At 30.3% G+C, this 20,791-nt stretch overlaps 1 protein-coding gene across 1 annotated transcript; it reads right to left on the reverse strand.

Annotated features, from left to right (window-relative positions):
* Nucleotides 1-207: 207 nt before the first annotated feature.
* On the reverse strand, nucleotides 208-14,459 carry LOC132719625 (substance-P receptor-like). The gene is made up of 6 exons (XM_060703428.1): nucleotides 14,320-14,459; nucleotides 3,092-4,055; nucleotides 2,265-2,365; nucleotides 1,761-1,851; nucleotides 1,209-1,348; nucleotides 208-933 (listed from the first exon to the last, which is right to left on the reverse strand). The coding sequence occupies exons 2-6, from the start codon at nucleotides 3,872-3,874 to the stop codon at nucleotides 801-803; spliced, it is 1,248 nt and encodes a 415-aa protein (XP_060559411.1). The 5' UTR covers nucleotides 3,875-4,055; nucleotides 14,320-14,459; the 3' UTR covers nucleotides 208-800.
* Nucleotides 14,460-20,791: the final 6,332 nt, after the last annotated feature.

A 20,791-nucleotide genomic window follows, 5' to 3' on the forward strand; every position in this document is an offset into this window, starting at 1 on the left:
ATATTACTTCTTTTTAAAGACGTATTTTTAAATAGAAAGCTGGCCTATAGTGCTTATGTAGGAACATACAAATAAATTGAACACATATTCCAAATATCTATAACCTATATTTATCTCTTTTGTTATACTACTTGTGTAAAACAAAAACTAATAAAATTCAACATGTGTCAAAATGTCAATATGATACTAACGTTTTAAACAAAAGTCTAAAATAAGTGAAAATAATCACCTTTTTACCTCAGTTAATTGTGATTGCTATATGCGTATCATTATATAATATGTTTTTTTCATTTATTACTAATCAACAACCAGAAAGAAAGAAAAGTACATTTATTTTTTAATACACAACAACATAATTCTTGTCAGATAAACATTAATTTTAAGTTAAGTCAAACACGTAATACTTACAAAATATATTTTACAAATCAAGTATTTTAATGCAGTGTATTTAGTCTTTCAGACAATGATTAATAAATAAAAATACATTAAATGTCTCGAAGAAGATTTAACGCACTCATTTCTATTTCTTCTGTATAGTAAAAGAACTTTTAGAGTCAATTTTTGTTGGATGATCTTTTTTGCACGTTTCGTGATATTTTTTTATTTATTTTAAACTTCTTTCGTACTTCACGAAAAGAAATTGTTCCAATTTTGAAATGATTAATTGTTTTGATTCTTCAGAGAAATCGTCTATCTCTCGACACAGACAAAGCCACGAGTAATTATGTTTTGCTTGATTTATGTTCTGTGTGAAACAAGTGAAGATAAATTTTCTAAAACGTTTGAGAAAACAGGAATGTCTAGCATGATGTTTGGTCTGTCAGCTCTGCACGACCATGGTTATTAGCTGGTATTGGGGTATAATTCAATTTTCCATTTCCATTTCTTGTTTTCGCGAACGCTGATGTACCGTGTCTGAAACTTTGCCCTGCTCTAAAATAAATAACAAAATTTTATGACACACATGTACCTTATAAAAGATGTAAACAAAATCCATTTTTAATTTGGAATTTTCTAATGTTAAATGCTGTGTTTCAACGGTTACAATAGACAAATTGTATGAATTATTCATTCATTATATCTAAGAATTAATAAAACAATGTTTCCTTCAATGCTTAAATAACCTCTTAATTTTTGTTTATTGTTTAGTTTCCTTTGTTGAATGCGTGTTATGTATATACATATATGTCAATTATTGTTTACATTACCTAAAGGTTAGGGTAATTCTTTTTGTTTCATTACGATCTTCAGAGTTGTCATTCCCAGCAAACCAGGAGTCTGAGGATGCACATCGTTTCACACAGTAAAGCTTCGACAGTAGCAGACGATATTCTCGTTTGAATTTTTCCTATAATGTATCAAAATTTATTTTTAATTTTAACTTGATATGGCAATAAATCATAATTGTTATTTGTATTTTTTAATCTATAAATCTAAAAGGGTTCTAAACATCAAAAAACGTTCACTTATTAGCAGTATAAACCATTTATTTTTGAAAATCAAACTTTTACATGATAAAAAACGTTCTTATAAAAAGCTGCACTAACGTTGTTTTGTAGGACTGTTAATATAATACAAAAAAATAAACACTTTTTTAAAGTAATATTGTAACGTGCATAAAACTCATTTTCGTCAATATACGAGGTCTTCAAGAAATACAAAAAACAAACATTTTATACTGATTAATGAATAAGCTATACATTTCACAAATTCTGTAATGATGACATTAGTCAAAACTTATGTGTTTCTTTTCTACTCACATTCAGCAGCCCGTATATGAACGGATTGTAGCAAGAATTACTCATGGCTAGCCAGTTGCAGCAAAACCATATCACATTGATATACTTGTACCTGAAATATTTGTAATGTTTCATATTAATTCATGAAATCGAAGTATTTTTGTCGAAACAGCTGTATAATTAACATGACATTAACTATTTGTCTGCTGAATTTGAATCAATACCATCCTTTGTTTCATAGTTTGTGAGTCCAGTTAGCAAAGGCATTTTCATCCAACAAAACAGGGTATTTAATTCCGGCAGAAACAATTCATGTTGTCTACGTATTTCTACATTTAAAAAGTTTAACATAGAGACTTATATTAAATAGATTAACTGATTGTTATAAGTTGTGTACAGTTCACATTTTTTTTATTACTTGATATTACTTTAACAGAAATTTAGGTTACACTTAAATGTTATCAGATTGAATGAACCATTACATATGATAGTTATATTTATCAAATAAGTTATATAGTTCTATACCCATTTATGTCGGGTTGGAATTCTGCTATTATCCCATAGAGCTGGAACGGCATCCAACAGAATGCAAACAATAGCACAACGATTATGAGCATCTTGACCACCTTTGAAAAGAAAGAATAATGTGAGTTACAAAGATGTAAAGCTTCTCCTATCAAAATCTCGGATGATGTTAATTATTTTATTCAGAAAACAATGCAGCAAGCAGTTATACTCAAGCCAGAATTGAAGGCTACAAAAGAATTTATTTTTATCAGCTATAGTTTTTATCTCAGATTGTGGATTGGTAAGTAACCTGCACCATTTATAACACGTATGGGGCATTTGTAAACACCATTTTGTCAGCAAAACGTTTTATTTAATAAAATGTCCCTATGATTGACGATAAAAATGTATTTGTATTTAAAAATGCTTAATATTATTTTCGTGAACAAAATATACTTGGTAAAGTCAAAATAGATAAACATATTTTAGTAATTCATTATAAATTTAAAGTAACGGATCAAAATATAACGCAGAGAGATAAACGGTGGCTGGAATGTTATTCCGGTGAGCTTTTCTACAGTAGTTTGCACGGGGCTTTAATCTCCTAATCATGCCCTGCGTAGTGTTACATATAGGAATCACTAATTCATTCTTTAATTATGTATATATTTGGCAATCATTATCGTTAAATGACATAATCGTTTGAAAAAGAACGCATCGTTATTAAAATTACAACTGTTACAATGAAATAACGGTAATCAATTAATTATATGTTGAATTTAGTTTTGACAATCAATTTTATATGACCATAAAAAAAGAAATTAATATATAATTTAAAATCTTACCTTTTGTCTTGTTCTTTGTCGAACATTATCTCTGTCAATGGTATTCCCGGGTACTTTTGTTCCCCAGATCCGAAAAGCAATTCTTGTATATGAGAAATTGATGACCAACAATGGAAAGAAGTATTGTACCGACACCAAATACAGATGATAATATTTTCCAAAGTCTTTGGTTGGCCAAGCCGGTATGCAAAACGGCTTACTTTCTAATGTTTTTCTGTCGAAAACAGGACGAACTGAGTGAAAATACCCTTCGGGAAAGCTGCTACCGATACTCAAAATCCATATAAATGCAAGACATACAAATGCCAAAGACTTCGAAAACCCAGCTTTCAATGGATATATAACTGCAACATATCTGTCTAATGATATAATGGTTAGTGTAAAAACGCTCACGCTGACGGATAATACTTTAAACGAAGGTGCAACATTGCAAAGAAAATCTGGAAAATCCCATCGTTGTAATAGCGCAGGTTGAAATTGAAACGGCGTCGTGAATAATCCAATTATAACATCAGCAACAGCTAAATTGCCGATAAATATATTTGTTACAGTTTGCATTCGTTTATCTTTCGCAATGACGAGAATCACTAATCCGTTTCCAATTATTGCTATAATTGAGATTGATCCATACAAAATAGCAAGAACTACCACGATTGCAACTGGGACGTGGTAAATGTCTGCGTCACGAGAACTTGTATCATTTATAGAATAATTCTTTATTTGGCGTTCAATTTGTTCCAGAAGCTCCTCAAGGTAAGTGAATGTAAAATTAAATTCCGCCATTATGGCATGGTATGAACGTACTTAATATATTGTCACAATGTCTTACAGTCTCATAATGTACTTTTTCGTATCTATGGTTGGCTGGTGTTAATGGTACACTTTTTATCGACAAATATTCTTGGAATCCTCATTATATGGTCAATTGTTTATAAAGATTAACACTTTTATCAGCTTGGTATACCTGAAAAGAAGAATAAATAAATATTGATCTAAGATTTAAACATACATGCATTTAATCAATACACCAATTGTTTTTATGACTTTTCCCGAAAGGCGTTTGGTAGATTTTACATTTAACAATAAATGTATTCAATAACGGGACTTGCATCAATATTTTTTTCATTACATTCGCGTAAAGGTCTATTGCGCTTATTAAAAAACGTATAATGTGGACAAAATTCCAGTACATTTTACGTAAATTGAAGTTGCATTGGTCATCATTTCAGTTTCACTTTCTATAACTGACAAATTATCAAAAAAATGCATTATTTGTTTATTTGTAAGTAATGCATCATGAATTCAGGTTTTAACTTTGGACACTTACAAATTACCTCAAGCTGAATTCATGAAAAGAATAATGTTTTTTCATGGTTAAATGTTTTCTTGTTGTTAAATCGAACCTTATGAATTTTAGAAATTACCACAGTTACAATCAATACATTTCAATTGAATATGCTTGAAATATTAATAATAACTTAATTTGTTACATGATATTCATGAACAATTTTGCATTTTTGACCCTTTATTATAACATTTCCTTGTTAAAGAAAAATAGAAAATTTGATTTAAGTTGCGAGTTAGTGTCATTTAATAATTAGTTAACTTTTTAAATTTTTTATCAAAATAAATTTAACATGTCAATCATAATTTTTTCTTAATAAACTTGCTTTTAAAATGCCTGCGGGGAACCCATCAAATCAAAAAGAATCACTATGTCTTAAAGACTTCTGTGAATCCACTTAATTGACTAGAATCTTGGGAAAAAATAGCGAGGGTTTTTTATTTTACGTTTAGGAAGAAAAGTGTTCATTAAAAAATCACAAGACAGTTTGATGACAGTTTAAGGCGTTGTCCTTTCCCCTCCATGTCATTTATAATCGAATAGAATATTCATGAAATAACTGTCCTGACATGCCATATAATCAATCTTTCTAAAAAAGGTACTATTCTGTCTCAATTTAATCAGTTTTCTCAGAGCAAATTGAAAGAAATGCCAACTGAATGGAATTAAGTAAATGAAAACAAAAAGTTTATGCAGCATGGATGTCTGCTATGCTGGTTTACACCATAGATGCTTTACAAAAAAATACATTGGTAAATTCAGCTGATTGTCAATCCCAGCAACAGATAGAGTAAAACGATATATAGTCATAATAAAAGAATATAGTAAATAATAAAAAAGAAATTAATATGAAGTCAAACTGCTGTTTCTTGTGTTTATTTGTTGGTTTTTTTTCTCTTAACACTTCATATTTTATTATGACTGTTGTTTATTTGTTTGATTGATTTTTGTTGTTATTTTAAAATATGTGTTATGATAAAAACAATATTTTATCAATATGCTGATATTTGAGTAAAATATTTTGATTTCTTTCTTGATAGCTCTACAATACCAAATTTATCTCAACGGTAAAGTAGTTATACTGTGATTAAATGATTTAATCCATACTGATAAATGATTGAATTTTATACCTGAGTGATAAATATGAACATATATTTTGCTTGCTTTTTTGTATTGCCGTCCTTTTTTATTGTCATTAAAATCTTTCTGAGAGTAGACACGACAAAATGTGCCAAGGTTATTTTTGATATTTACACGTATGTACTCTAATATCTAGAGAGAATTCAAAAAGTGTCATTTAATTGGAAGATCAATACAACTTTATTACGATTTTTTGATGGATATGTGGTTAATGGCTTATTTCCATGCCAGGGAATATAATCTCCATTAATATGTTTGATTTCATTACAGATATAAAACGTCGCTATACGAAGACGATATGTGTCCCATTACTGTCAATACTTAGCTAAGCCAGGCACGGTGTCATAATGGAAACTCCATTTTGAATATCAATAGATTCTGGTAAACAAAAATATCTTTGTATTTCAAAGAATTATAGCATTTAAAATGTAACTTTAGAAGAACATTTTCGAATTACATAAAGCAAATGATTTTCGCAGATAAAAAACGCACAATAAAAAACCCAAATTCGATCTTATTCACACCATTAAAATGAACAATGTATTATTTATTACTTTTGTAAGCAACGCTGACAATCATGACTTCCTTTGAACAATCAGAAGGAAGGAGAATACATTCACAAAACATGCATGCCCTTTGATTAATATGTCATCAACAATTAGGAACAAAATTCTATCTGAGATTGTATGATAACACGTTTTATATTGTAAAAAGAATGAGAAATCAGAAATAAGTCAGTTGGTAAAGCATACAAAGAAAAAAGATGAGCGGGGTGTTGCTGTCTGTAGATAAAAAGTCAGAAACATTCAGAAAAAAGAACAAAAATGATTACAAGGTATAAAGGTTTAACCAAGCAGTCATCATTTTACTCAGTTCAAGCATCTTTGCAGAATATATTTTTTTTATCTTTTTCTTTATTCAGGAAAGGTTTTTAAAATAGAAATGTGAATCATATTAGAAGTTACACACATAACATATTTATTAATCGTGACGACAAAAAATGTGTTCTAATAACATACTAGTACTTGATGAAGTGTTTTTGTGTCACTACATGTACTTATTGATTTGCATTAGAATAAATAACGCAACAAAAATCATTTAATCAGGACAAGAGATTCGGAAAAATGTCACCTTTGATACTACTTGTCATTCATATTTTGACTTGGAGTGTTTCATGCGCGTACAAGTTAACTTAAGTATACTATAATTACAGATACACACTTTATTCTGTGCTATTTTAAGAAAAGTTTCTTCTTTAAAAAGCGCGTAAAAATTATAAGAACGCTTCGGGAGTGGAATGTGTCCATATATACAATAAGAAACATTTATAAGGTACAAAACAGAAAGAATTAGATAATATAAGGACACCCAATTATATATCCTATTAACATTATATCCATTAAATCTGTTACATACGCTATTTTAGACTTCAGTGACATACTCTGACACTAGGTCCTTAACACAGAAGAAAGTTAATTATCTTGAAATTGTAGTTTGTTTTTGGGGTTGTAATCCAATATTAAATTGTATAGATAAAGAAAAATGTGCTACAACAAACAACAACTGAAAATTTACCGGTTATAATACTAAAACAACGAATGTTTACTTATTTTAGGTAGGGTTTAACAGACAAATATGTGTGTAGCTCAACCACGGTAATGATAATATATATAAAGAATATAAAGATGAGCGGGGTAAACGTTGCTGTCTGTAGGTAAAAAGTCATAAAATCAAATAATCATTCATTTGAAAGAATCTGTGTCGTTTTAAAACTTATTCAAAACGCATTAATTTTCATAAGTTGACAATCTTACACAAATTTAGTGAATTTACTTATGAATTTGGAAATGCCGTTTTAGTGATAATAAATGAGCATTGATGTGTGACATTTCAAAGATGTACCTCATTACTAAAATCAATAGACATCTAAGGTTTTGGTCTTTCCCTTCCATTTCATTTGTAAACGGATCGTGTAATAATGAATAAACAGTCCTGGCACACCATACAATCAATCTTTCTGAATGAGATTTTCTTCCGCCTATATTTGATAAGTTTCTATCGTCCCTTTAAACATTAAAATCGAAGTTAATTTAAACTTCATTGAGTAAATTATTAGTGAAATAGAAAACGCTGAAAACGAAGCTTGAAATGTTTTGTTTGTTATAAAACGGGTGCTCCTTTTATGCATTACATGTATATACTATCAGTAAATTGAACTTACAGATACGTGCTCGTATTTTCAACAAGAGCGATCAGTGATCACATGTGTCGCCTCATGGTGGCCAATTTCATGTTGGAACAATATTTGTGACATTGGGAAAAACAGAAGGACAGTGCACAACTAGAAATGGTACTGATCATTCCTGAAAAGTTTGGATAAAATTGCACCAGTAGTTTATGAGGAGTAGTCCGGACAAGCTTTTTTGTATCTTTCAACACACAGAAAAAACATCTTTTTATCAAAGGGTCATAACTCGGCCAAAAATCATTTAACCGGAAAACCCGTGCAATATGCGTAAGGACTTGAGTTTCAGACCAATTCTGTAAATTTTCATTGAAATTGCATTAGTGGTATTAGAGAAGTAGTCCGGACAAACTTAAAAAATAAAAATTATTAAAGGGCCATAACTCTAATAAAAATCATTGAACCGGAAAATGCTGACAATATGCACAACTAGACCTGGTACTGATCATTCCTGTAAAGTTTGGATGAAATTGCACCAGTAGTTTATGAGGGTTGTGACGGACGGACAGACGGACGGACAGACAGACGGACAGACAGACGACAGAGAAGTGATTCCTTTATGTCGCAACTACTCCGTAGAGGCGACACATAAAGGAGTAATTATTGATATTTAACTGAAATGACTATTTTTGTATAGATTTTAGCAACGCAGAAAAACATTAGTTACGCAATGAAAATTTTTAAAAAACAGGAGACAAACACAGTTCCATTCTTTAAAACAAAGTTTTCATCTCTATCTTATAAAAATAGTTTGATTGGAAAAAAGTTTGTATATTTGACATGACGAACTTAAAATGAGTAATTGTTGTATTTTTCCTACGGAATTATGACAGATATCTAAGAATATATTTCACATTAATATACACAAGATTGTTTTATCATTCCTTGGTTTTCATTCAGAATAGATGTATAAATATTTTTGTTTGATTCTGAACAATAAAACAAAAATCATAACAACAGACAGTTTGCCTTTGTTAGTAAACGATGAATCATTGAGAAAGTTAAAGTCCACTATCATATTTTAATATAGAAAAAGACTTAAGTCCTTATGTTGCGTTTGTGTTTTTTTCTTTATGTTTGTTTTTAATATTTCTTGCCAATACTTGCATTTTTAAATATTTAGTGCATTACATCAATGACTTAAAGTTGATGTATTGTTTATTTAGTGCATATGATTTCAAAAAAATGAATAAGTGAATAAAATAACAAATTACTTATCGTTTCTGTACTTCAATCGAGAGCAATTATACATTAATCATGGGCATCGTACCGAGCATAATGATTAAGTAAAGCATTTTTCAGATAAATATGACATAACTTGAACAGGTGGAAATACAACGAATAGAATAAAAAATCACAATAAGAAACCTTTGACTGACGACATAAATTTGCATATATTTCCAAACTAAAGTATTTAAGAAATTCCCAATGTCATCAAAGCTGGAAATAAAAGCGGGGAGCTATAACTAGCAGCTGCATTACTGATATCTAAAAAAGCTTAATTGGCTTTAAAAATAAATGAAATGATAAACCGATATTGATATAAATGTACATTATGATAAGGAAATATTATGTTTTCAAAATGAAATGAAATAAAAAACTTTTATAGGAGTGTGATCAAAGTGCTTGGTTAAACTAAAACTATTTAATCAGGAAATAGAAGTTGACCGGTCATTCAGCTCTAAGAGTATTTGCTTTTAAGGGAGAACGTATACGTCTTGTACTGTAATGTTACTTCATTTAACGAACTGAACTTTTCTACTCACATATCATTACAACAATAAAGCGATAAATGTTCATGTATATGTGGCTGACTTTAAAAACATGAGTAACTTTATCAAGAGTACCGGTTGCTTGTTTGTTGTAAATACATGTGTAACAACATTTTTTTTTAGAATTTGGTGTCTTACTTTGAACTCTATACTTATCATAAAAAATCCAAATTTGTATTTCCTTGAGAGAAGGAACGGCAAAATAAGGTGAGGTTATCGAAGCATTTGCACTTTAATATTCCTATAACAAGAGATAAACCGAAAATTGACACGTAGTCAAGATCAATAAAATAATGTTGCTGATATTTGATTGAGGTATGGTTAATAGCCAGGGAAAATAATCCCCATCAATGTGTTTGATTTCATTAGAGATAGCAAAGTCATTATATCAAGATAAAACGTGTCCCTTAATTATAAATCTTATTTATAAGCTAACAGTAAATCGTACCGAACAATATCTTAAATGAGTATATGATGTTGGATATTTCATCTTAATTAGATTTACAAAAAAGAAATATTAACTACAATGAATCATGTTTTGGTTTTACAAATCAAATACCAAATGTTCATCGAAAAAACACCTTTAAAACAAAAACATTTTTCTATAATCTGTTTAAGCGATATTGTTAACATACTGGTAATGTTGCTTATTAATGACTTAAAACAGAAATTTCACTAAAGATCAGTAGAAGTGAAGCTGATTTTTAATTACAGCCATATTTTGCCAGACCATATGCAACACGATCTGTATCACAAATGGAAGAAATTAAAAAAAAATTGTGAAACACTTGTATACTTTAAATGAACTTGAACAATTTCTGAGAACATCCTACGATCAAACACATATTACTATTGGATTATATTTTGAAATGTTCATCGTATATACATCATTTGCTGAGGGTTCATTTAATGCACTGTCATTTTATGTAACTGTATTCATAGTTTTATAACATTTATTATTTTACCCATAAAGTTTGTTTTTTGTCATATTCTTAAATAAAGCAATTAAAGTTTTAAACGTTGCAAGTTCCAAATGCTTGGCGAACAACATATAAACTTTTTTTTATCATGTTTAGTTTTTTTAGTAGCTTCAAAAAAGAACCAAGTTCGTTTATGTTTCTTCCAACGGAATCGCCGGATAAAATTGTTTAATCGCCAGATAAAATCGTTTAACTTGTTTGGAAGCTTTTGTAAAAGCGCGCAAACAATAACCTCAATTGTTAATAAAAATTAAAATAACAACTAAAGTATCATTTAGAAAAAATAAAATGTGCTGAACAATGAAAAACAAAACATCACGCAGCTGCTCATGCGTGATTAACCTCAATGTTTAATGATCTTACAGATAAAACCAAGAGCACTATTTCCTTGACATCAGCACATAATTAACGAGATGATAATGACAATAAAGCGCCGTTCACACGTACGGTACAATACTCCTAATCCCAAGTCTAAAGTCGTATTCCTGCATCTTTGTAATGTGCAAATTGAATCTGTGCATTCACTAGATCTGGATTGAATTGTTTTAAGAGATAACTTTAAAAGTTGAGCCATTCCATAATAATCCCATCATAATTAGATTAAAAAATTATATTTTAAATTCTTGCATAGAGTATATGCTCTTAAAGCGGAAATATGCAAAGGTTAAATAAAAAAAAATATATGAATTCTAAGTTCAATGTTGTTAGAAAGCCTTTAAAACCTCTTTCATGTTTCGGTCATTTTGTAATACAAACGATTATTCTGGAAAAAACGGCGTGGTCGAATTAACTCAAATTGTGCAGACAAGTTATTGGTTCAGACCAATATTGAATGTTACACAAATCTCGGATGACATTTCAAATACTATCATGTCAAGAAATCCCAGTGGAGTCCCTTTAAGTTTGACAATAATGTCAAGACTTGTTGCGATATGCGTCAAAGTGCGGTTAGAAATAATATAATTACATAAGTACATCATTTCTAAATCAAACATTCTAAAAAAGGAAAGTGTTCAATTGAATATTTAACAAGTACATCAGTCTCACTTTAGATGATATAACCTCTTTAAATTGACGCTTACATTTTCTGCCGGATAGTTTAATAATTTTTACATAATATCCCGTCAGCAGTCAATCTAATTCAAGATTTTTCGATAGACATCAAATTGAGGCTTTGAGTGTCCGCTTCTTATCGCAATAAGCAATTGCCTTACAGATAACGAACCAAAAAAAGTGGCTTTACTTTTCTTTTTATCTTCCTGGTCATCACACTGATCGATAAACTAGGACATCACTTTTTTATAAATTTAAATGAATTGTCTGTTTGATCGATCTTTGGCGAAACGGACGATTTTTCTAATTCGGAAAAAATAAATACTTTAGAAAATGTCAAATTCTTCTTTCCATTTGTTAGAATTCATATTTGTATGCAAACATTTGATTTATTTGTTTTCAAAGCAAAGATTAAATCACGATCATAAATTCGCATTTCATGTATTGTATTTTAGAAATAAAAGAGTTTTAGAAATGCGTAATTTCAAAAGAACAATAACAAAAACAGCTGATAACAAAACATGTCATTAAAAAATCGATGTCAGTAGCATTTCAAAATAATAGGATGATTGGACGGCAACTTTCAATATATTGCCTCTGCGAAAGACAAAAGCTAAGTCAAGAAAATTTTGCAATTAGAGTTGCAATTATATAAAAATAAGTTATTTAGTGATAATAATATATCATTAAATGTAAAATAATGCTTTGACATATTTCGTAGATTAATAAAATATAGTTATGAGAAATTTTGTATTCACATATAACAGACTGGTGTGCATCAAACTTTGCTGTTTTCATTTCTAGAATTCATACTGGTACCTCTGATTTAATATTAAAATAAAATATAATTAATTTATAATTTAAGTCATCAACTGATTACATTTAAACATTATCTATTTTGCCGCATTTGTGATGCAAACTTAATGCCCTTTGAACCAGTCCTGAGTCGGGTTTCGTAGAACTATAACATATATTTATGTCATGTGAGGTATCCATTAAGGTTAGAACAATTCTGCTTATATAAAACACTAACACATATGCGTTTCACTAATGTGTAGCTTGCCAACACGATAGAAAACAATGAGGGGAACCAAACACATGGTTAAGATATTCAATACAAAAAGTGTTTTCAATCATAACCGTGTTAGTGCATTTATTCCATATACATGTATATAAATTTCAAAATGCCTTTCAGCATCAGTTGACGAGTCATTGTCAAATAATGTTAAATAGGAAATATACATTTAAACCTGTGCATACTGTGTTTCCTTTAAGTATAAGTCAGATTAACAATAAATAAATATATGTCCTTAATTATTTTATACAAGTTTTGCATATAAAATAGTTTGATCTTTACTTAAAGAGATTTTCTCTCCATATTTTTCCTTATTACATTCTCGTCTATGAATAATTGCTTATTCCATCAACCGGATACCTCCTAGAGATTATCTCTTTATCAGTAAGCTGATAATGGATTTTCGATGACAAGATCCAATTAGATTACAAATTTTGTAATGGATTTATGTTCTGATATGTAACCATTGCTAGGCACAATCTGCGCAATCAAATTATTTGGTGAAAGGTTCTGAATAATAAACACGGCAATTGTAAAGGGATTTCTGTTTAACATTCAATTTTTGCTAATTAATAGACTGAGAGAAAAGTGATAAAAACGGCAAAGGATATCTGTTTTAATATTTCACAGCATTTCTTACACAGTATTATTACTATAGTGTTAAAATTTATTTTATTTAGTCTTTTTTATTTAGTAAACATAATTTATTTTTACCATTCAATTTATAAATACTACAGTATCAAATTAAGCATGTCTACAACAAACAGAAATTCAGATAAAACTTTTATTGAAAACGAAATAAAAGTAAAATGCATGTCAACATGAAATTTTCGAGAAGCATAGTATAGAATGCAAATGAAGATAATCCATTTACAATCATATTCATAACTATAAAATAGAAAAGACGAACACATTTTTTATAAAAATGATAAAAGAAAACAATATCAGTGAATGTTTGTCTCAACATAATTTAAGTTTTTAATTGGAAACGTCAATGATATTTTTAATTTCGACAGCAAAGTTATCTTCCCAAAATTTGCAATTTTTTAATGGACTTGTCAATCTTCCTTTTCTCAACCAGCGAATATCAGTTTTGGGGATATCGAAATTACATGTCCAGCCAACAATATACAGCTTTTGTCAGATTGCATATGTAGGCTTTTCCGACTCTTTACAAGTGGTTGGCAATTTCTTTTTCAAATTCAGCTCTAGCAGGTGAAGTGTTATGACACATTGACATATTTTTTGTCATTGAAAATATAAACGTACTGAAATTTCTAAAATGCTTACGATTATTTCTAATTAAAACAATTATATTCTTATTTTGTTTAAACAATTCAATAACACATAATGTTTAACATTCAACATTAAGAGATAGATATTTTTATTTTAATTCATACTTTATTCTCTGACTCTTGATTGTTCGAACGAAAATTTTTTAATTAAATATGATTAAATTTAAATGACTTGAAAGGGTCTATTGCTTTGTTTTTTTGTTGTTTTTTTTTTAAATTTATTTTTAATCATTTTTAATATAAACACTGAACGAAAATTATCAAACTATTTCAATATTCTTTATTTATTTAAATAATAATTAAAACTGTTTATTTTCTTTTACCTTTAAAATGCGTCCATATACATTTTTTTTACTTATCTCCAACTAAGGTAAGTCCGCAAAACTGCATCAAAACATGTAAAGTAAAATTGTTTTCTCTGATAGCAGCTAGATGTCGCATGCGGCATTATATATGGCAACGATTGTTGCATGGAAAACCAATATTGAACATCTCCGGACAATACTTAGGAGAAAACAGATATTTGTCATTGGCAAAACAGCTTTTTTATCTGGGAAATAAACCCTCTATCGATGTGGAATAATCCACTCGTCTCTAATTTTCAGTTTTACTCTCTGGAAGAGTAAATGAACAGCCTGAAAGCAAATAAAATGAAATTACTTTGGACATTTTGATGAAGGTCAAAGAACCGAATACAATTTTGATCGATTATCTTTATTTCATTGACTCGGTTTTGTTTCTGTACTATAAGCAGTTATAATAAAAATGACTTCCTTGTCCATTTGTTTGTTTTTGTATTGTTGTTTTTTTTATTTTCATTATTACAAGATATCAGATGAAATCAAATTAAAAACCAGTCTGTTTTAAGTTTCGATCGGTGAAATGTAACTTTATTTGGGGAGATGATCTGAAAAAAAATTGTTTTCATGGGTATCTACAGGGGTACATGTATTGGTTCATTTGCATCAGCAAGTAAATTGTCTCTTTATTATACAACTTTTTTAGTGCCGGTAAAATTATTTGCTGAAAAGTAAAAGCAACAAAAAAAGGTTACGCGAAATAAGGTAAATTGACACACTATTTGCGCATTACATTTTCGTGTCGAATTGTGTGACTTTATAGCTTAATTCCGTTCTTGCAAAGTTTTTAATCACTTTTTAAGAGACGGAATGACGGATCTTTTTGAAAGATTTTTATTCTAAATATTTTTTTTTTTCAAACAAATAAAAATTCACGATAATAGCCCCATTTCAACAATGTCTTCAATAAGTGTGTACGAAAAACAAGCTGACTTATGAATACCGCTTGACATGTACAATTATCAAATTCCTAAAATATATATAACAGCCCACGTATTTGGCACACTATATTTAACAAGTTTGTTATGATGACTTTTAGTTAAATTGTGTTGCAATTAAGAACATAATTGATAATCTGGGAAGAAAACATAAAAATTATATTGCTGGGTGACGTACTGTTAACACTATGATTAAAATGGCTCTTCGGTCAATGACAGTCAACCAATAAATTTAATTGCAGGATTGAGGATAAACCCACTTAAATATATTTATATTTTCTTGCACGTCATTCCTACTCCCAATAAATTAGCGGCTAGATCGTGTCTGTATTATATGACAAAATGAAGATATCTGAGTTAATTAAACTTATAGTTTATGATATGTATAGGATATCGACCGAGTACGAGGTCTTACTGTTTAGGAGAGACCTGGTCACAAATTTCATGTGACACCGAGAGCGCGCAGCGCTCGAGGTGTTTCATGAAATAAGTGACCAGGTCTTTCCTAAACAGAAAGATCGATGTACGAGGCCGATATCCAACTTACACACCGTAAAACTGTATTGGCTCGAGCAATGGCTGATTCGAAACATTTGATGTAATGCACAAATATTATTTTTAACGCAACGCATTAACAGGTAAGCTTTTATCAACGTTCTGCTTTTGAAAACAACATTTATTTTGCATTTAACTTTGATTTTCCCTTTAAAGTAGCCCTAATAATCAAAAAAGCTAAATGTGCGATTTGTCAATAATAAATTGGTCTGTAATGGAAGGTATGTTAAAGAATGAATAATTATGTTGATAGTATTTCGTATCAGACGATGCAGATTCTAGGATATTTGCCCATGGACAGTTGTCACCCCCACCCGCGGACGTTTGCCTTTTTTTTGCTGTATTTGCTGTATACTTCAAAAACACCGAGATACCAATTATTTGCTATAAATATAAGAAACCTGTTAGAAATATCATATTTAATTACAACAAAGTGGTTTCTGACTTAGATATTCAGTCTAATACTCCAACAACTTGAGACTGCAATACTTCTAAATTCTGTAATTCAGATTTTGGCCATATAATCACTGGTAATTTTGATATAATTGCAGACAAAAGAATTCGTAACTTATTCTTGAAAGGACCTAAATACAGAATTCCTTCTGAAATTGATTTTAATGCTTGTCGTGGTCAGATTGCTGAATCTATAGAGGATTTTTCGGTCAAATGGTGTCGCCGTGAAAATGCGGATAGTAATGCTCTAGTTACATGGAAACGTAACATCTTTAAAATTATTGATTCACGTATTAATTTTTATCGTGGAAATGAACATCTTTTGCCACCTAAAACAAGACTTACTTTAAGACATCTGAAGAAAGATATTCTAGCTTTTCATTCTAAATTTGTTTTGGTGCCAGCGGACAAGGCGGCTGATAATATTATAATTGTATGACGAATCCATTACATTAACGTTTTGCATAAGGAACTTAATAGTACTAATGCGTATTCTAAAACCTCTGCCTCCGAAAAAAACATTGTAAACAATCATATTACTAATATTTCAAATCTTAAAGTACAAATTAATGAAAAAGAACTTAAACTTCCTATTATGTATTGGATTCCTAAATTACATAAAAAACCTTACAAAGCTAGATTCATTGCTAATTCTACATCTTGCACTACAAGTAAACTTTCCATTTTATTGACGTCTTGTTTGACTGCCATTAAAACACATGTAATTAGATATTGTGATAAAGTCTATGAAAACACAGGCAAACATCTCTTTTGGTCAATTAAAAATTCTGGTGAAATCTTGGATAAATTCAAAATTAAGAACTTTCAAGCTTCAACTGTCAGTACATACGATTTTTCTACACTTTATACAACTTTGCCACATAAATTAATCAATGATAAACTAATTTCCCTAATTCAGAAAACTTTTGCACGGGAAAAAGTTACCTTTCTAGCATGTAATTCTAACAAAGCTTTTTTTACTAACGGTATTGTAAAACATTATACTATGTGGACCTGTGACGAAGTTTGTAGAGCACTCTCTTTTCTTTTAGACAACATTTATGTCAGGTTTGGTAATACCCTATTTAAACAGATCATAGGAATTCCTATGGGTACTAATTGTGCACCCCTGGTCGCCGATTTGTTTTTGTACTGCTATGAAAGAGACTTTATGTTGAGTCTCTCTGAAGATAAACAACAAGATATTATAGTCGCATTTAATAATACTTCCAGATACCTTGATGATATTTTTAATTTAGATAATCCTTATTTTGATCAAATGGTGTCTGACATATATCCGCATGAACTACAACTTAATAAAACGAACTCTTCAAATTTTAGTACATCATTTTTGGATCTTCATATTACTATCAACAACAATTCTATTCACACGAAAATCTATGATAAAAGAGATGACTTTGACTTTTGTATAGTTAATTATCCACATTTAGATGGAGACGTACCCCATGCAACATCTTACGGGGTTTATGTTTCCCAGTTAATTAGATTCGCTAGAGCTTGTAGCAACGTAAAGGATTTCAACGAGCGGAACATTTTTATTACCACCAAACTTCTAAAACAGGGCTACCGCTATCATAAATTACGGAAATATTTTACTAAATTTTACAATCGTAACTTTGATTTAATTTCCAAATTCAATAGTGATTTAAAAACTCTTCTGCGACAAGGGATTAGCCAGCCTGGTTTTTATGGCGATGTGATTTACAAACTTCGTAAGATTTTGGGTCATGGTAATTTTTCTGCTGTTTTTACTAAAATCATTAAACGTTTTATTAAAAGAGGTTATGACCCTACTATTTTAAGACATACTGCATGTTTAGTGTTCAACCCTTTTACAGTTGGACACTACGCTTTCCTCTTTTGATTGCATCTGACGGACCAAGTGGGAGACTCTATGATGGATAGTTCGTAAAGCCCTTTGGGACTGAATTGTCTTAATGTTCGTCTTCTGCCTTGCTTCGTCGGGCCCTTGTAGGTGATTTTCTTGTTGCTCTGTCTTCCTTTAGGACATTGAGTACTTTTGTTATGGTCATTGGGTTTACTTTTATATGTTTCTACATGATCATTTTAGTGTTTTACTTATTTAACCTTTTGTAACCATAACAACTGTTAGAATTTCACTTGGCGGGGATTCATTTTATTTACACTGTCTCGTTTATAGGAACATGGTGGGGCTAAGAGCGAGGTTTGGTGCACCATTAACCGGTTTAAACTCCCCAGCAGTCATTATTATGCTGCTGACCGTTCCAAGGCGGCGCCCCACTGTGTTCCTCAGATGTATGTCTTATGTTGTTTCATACTGTTTTGGTGACACTTGCTTGTGTCCCTTGTTGTTTTCTCGTCTACGGTAAGTATCTTCCCCATTGCCTCTAGTTTTTATTTCTTTGATTACTCCCCACCCCCTCCCCCCCGGTCTCCTGTCCCCTTCCCCTTTGTGGGCCTATTTTTATTTTATTTTCTTTAAATTCCTAATCAGTTACAAATTAATTATCATTTAATGATTAACCTGTCCGTGCTCTGTCTTTGCCCTGTCCTGTTTTTGTTTGGGGTCCCCCTGGGCTCCTTGCCATTGGTTCTTGTTGCTGGGTCATGTGGGGGTTGCGTTCATTGAACGCCGCATTTCCTTGTTGATCTTGTTTATCATATTTTTTACTTGTCACTTGTCAGAGGTCATCTCATGTATAGCATTTTTGTATGCCAATGGAAACATTCTAGTTCATTTATTTATGGATGCTATTTTGACGATGCATAGGCAATGAATATTGGTAGCAAACAATTTAACAATAAGATATATTAACATTTTTAAAACAGGGAGGGGGCAAATGTCCGCCCCTTCCAAAGATATGAGGGGGCAAGTGACCGCCACTGCAAAAAGGGGGCAAACTTCCGAGGTGGCAACTGTCCGAAGGGCAATGTCCGGAAACCCAGCAGACCACGAAAGACTTACATAATTATGTATATTGTTGGCAAGTGTGAGATACATGAACCGAAACTATTTTTAATAAAGCAGATTATAAAGTGTTCTAGAATAAAATATGATAGTTCGTCATATTTTTTTTTATACTGAATCACTTATAACTTTATTAACATTTTAAAATCGTAATAAGTATCCTGTGATTACTGCTATATAGTTTCATAGACATGAACTTGAAGAAGCCATTTTGTTACATATTGAACTTAATGACAGAAAAACCACTTAGATTACTATTACTTTGAAAAATGACGCATTTAAACAAATGTTAGATGTGTCCTAACTTTGATATGCTATCCATTACTTTTTATTCAAAGATTTAATGTAGGGATGCTGGAATAATTGCTTAGTGTATTCAATAAACATCTTGTTTAAAGCATTCATCCCGATTTTGTAAGACAAGAACATTTTGACAATCATTTACATTTTATTTCAATTTTTATTATTTGGTTGCATTTTATGTTTTGTTTGTCTGTGCATTGGCAGGTCTATTTTGTCACGTGTATTTCATTACCTGGTCTGTCTGACTATAACAGACATGTGCACGTGCAAAAGATAGACCTCATAACGGACTTTCTTTTGTTTAAACAGGTCTATCCGAAAATTATAGACCTGTCACAAACAATAGATGAAGTGTGTAAGTTTCAATTATAATGAAGCCTTATTAAATCAGTGTCAGGCCTGCTCATTTATAGAAGCTAAAACAAACCGATCCAGCTACATTTCCACTTTTGAAAGACCTTCAAAATTTTACTTTCTTACTGTGTTACTAAATCCAGACATCAGATTATTTTAGATAAGTACACATGAAGTATATTTTTTATGAACATTTCTTTTCAAGTCAAGGCTGATTTTTTTAATGATTACGAAAAACAGTTGCTTCTGTAATTATTTAATAAAACAACATAAAAATGCTATTCTAAATTTCTGACAAATATTATAATTATTGCATTAAAGTTGTAATGTTGTATTTCTGTTCTTTACAGTGGATAAACAAAATTACTGTACCATGTCTTGCAAGCGTACTCAACGTGTGCCTTGACTCACAATTAAAATCATTTGTTAATTCGTATCTTATTATCCTATATGTTTAAATTTGTACCGTTCTTGTGGTAATAAGTAGTTGATGTGTTTAGGTCCTGTAATCTTTGTTAGACTTGTAATCATACACTAGGTTTTCGATATTACATAATTATGCTTTATGACTAAACAAAAACAGCAAAGAAATGCACAGCATTACTTATTTTGATAGCGAGTCAATATTTTTAAATTATTATAGATTCCATTCTTTGCACTCGTTTATTAATCAAGTGAAGTTTAAACGAAAAAATAAAACACTTGTACCTGATTAATTAAATTCTGAGGGGTATATCAATTGCTTAAGTGGAACAGTCATGACAGTTGTTTTCCTTATTTTAATAACTTGATATTGTTGCGAGTCTTTCAAAGATTCATTCAAAACATCTTTACTATAATAATTGAATGTTTTGACATATCA

This window comes from Ruditapes philippinarum, unplaced genomic scaffold (genome assembly GCF_026571515.1).
Source record: "Ruditapes philippinarum isolate M1 unplaced genomic scaffold, ASM2657151v2 ctg1479_1_1_1_1, whole genome shotgun sequence".
Taxonomy (NCBI): Eukaryota; Metazoa; Mollusca; class Bivalvia; order Venerida; family Veneridae; genus Ruditapes; species Ruditapes philippinarum.

What these genes read in the sequence shown, in the direction of transcription:
- LOC132719625 (XM_060703428.1), bottom strand. Translation starts at nt 3,874, where the DNA reads ATGGCGGAATTTAATTTTACATTCACTTACCTTGAGGAGCTTCTGGAA. An exon ending in TCATATACGGGCTGCTGAAT is followed by an intron (nt 1,349 to 1,760) that starts GTGAGTAGAAAA and finishes GATACATTATAG; the next exon opens with GAAAAATTCAAACGAGAATA. An exon ending in AGAATTACCCTAACCTTTAG is followed by an intron (nt 934 to 1,208) that starts GTAATGTAAACA and finishes TATTTATTTTAG; the next exon opens with AGCAGGGCAAAGTTTCAGAC.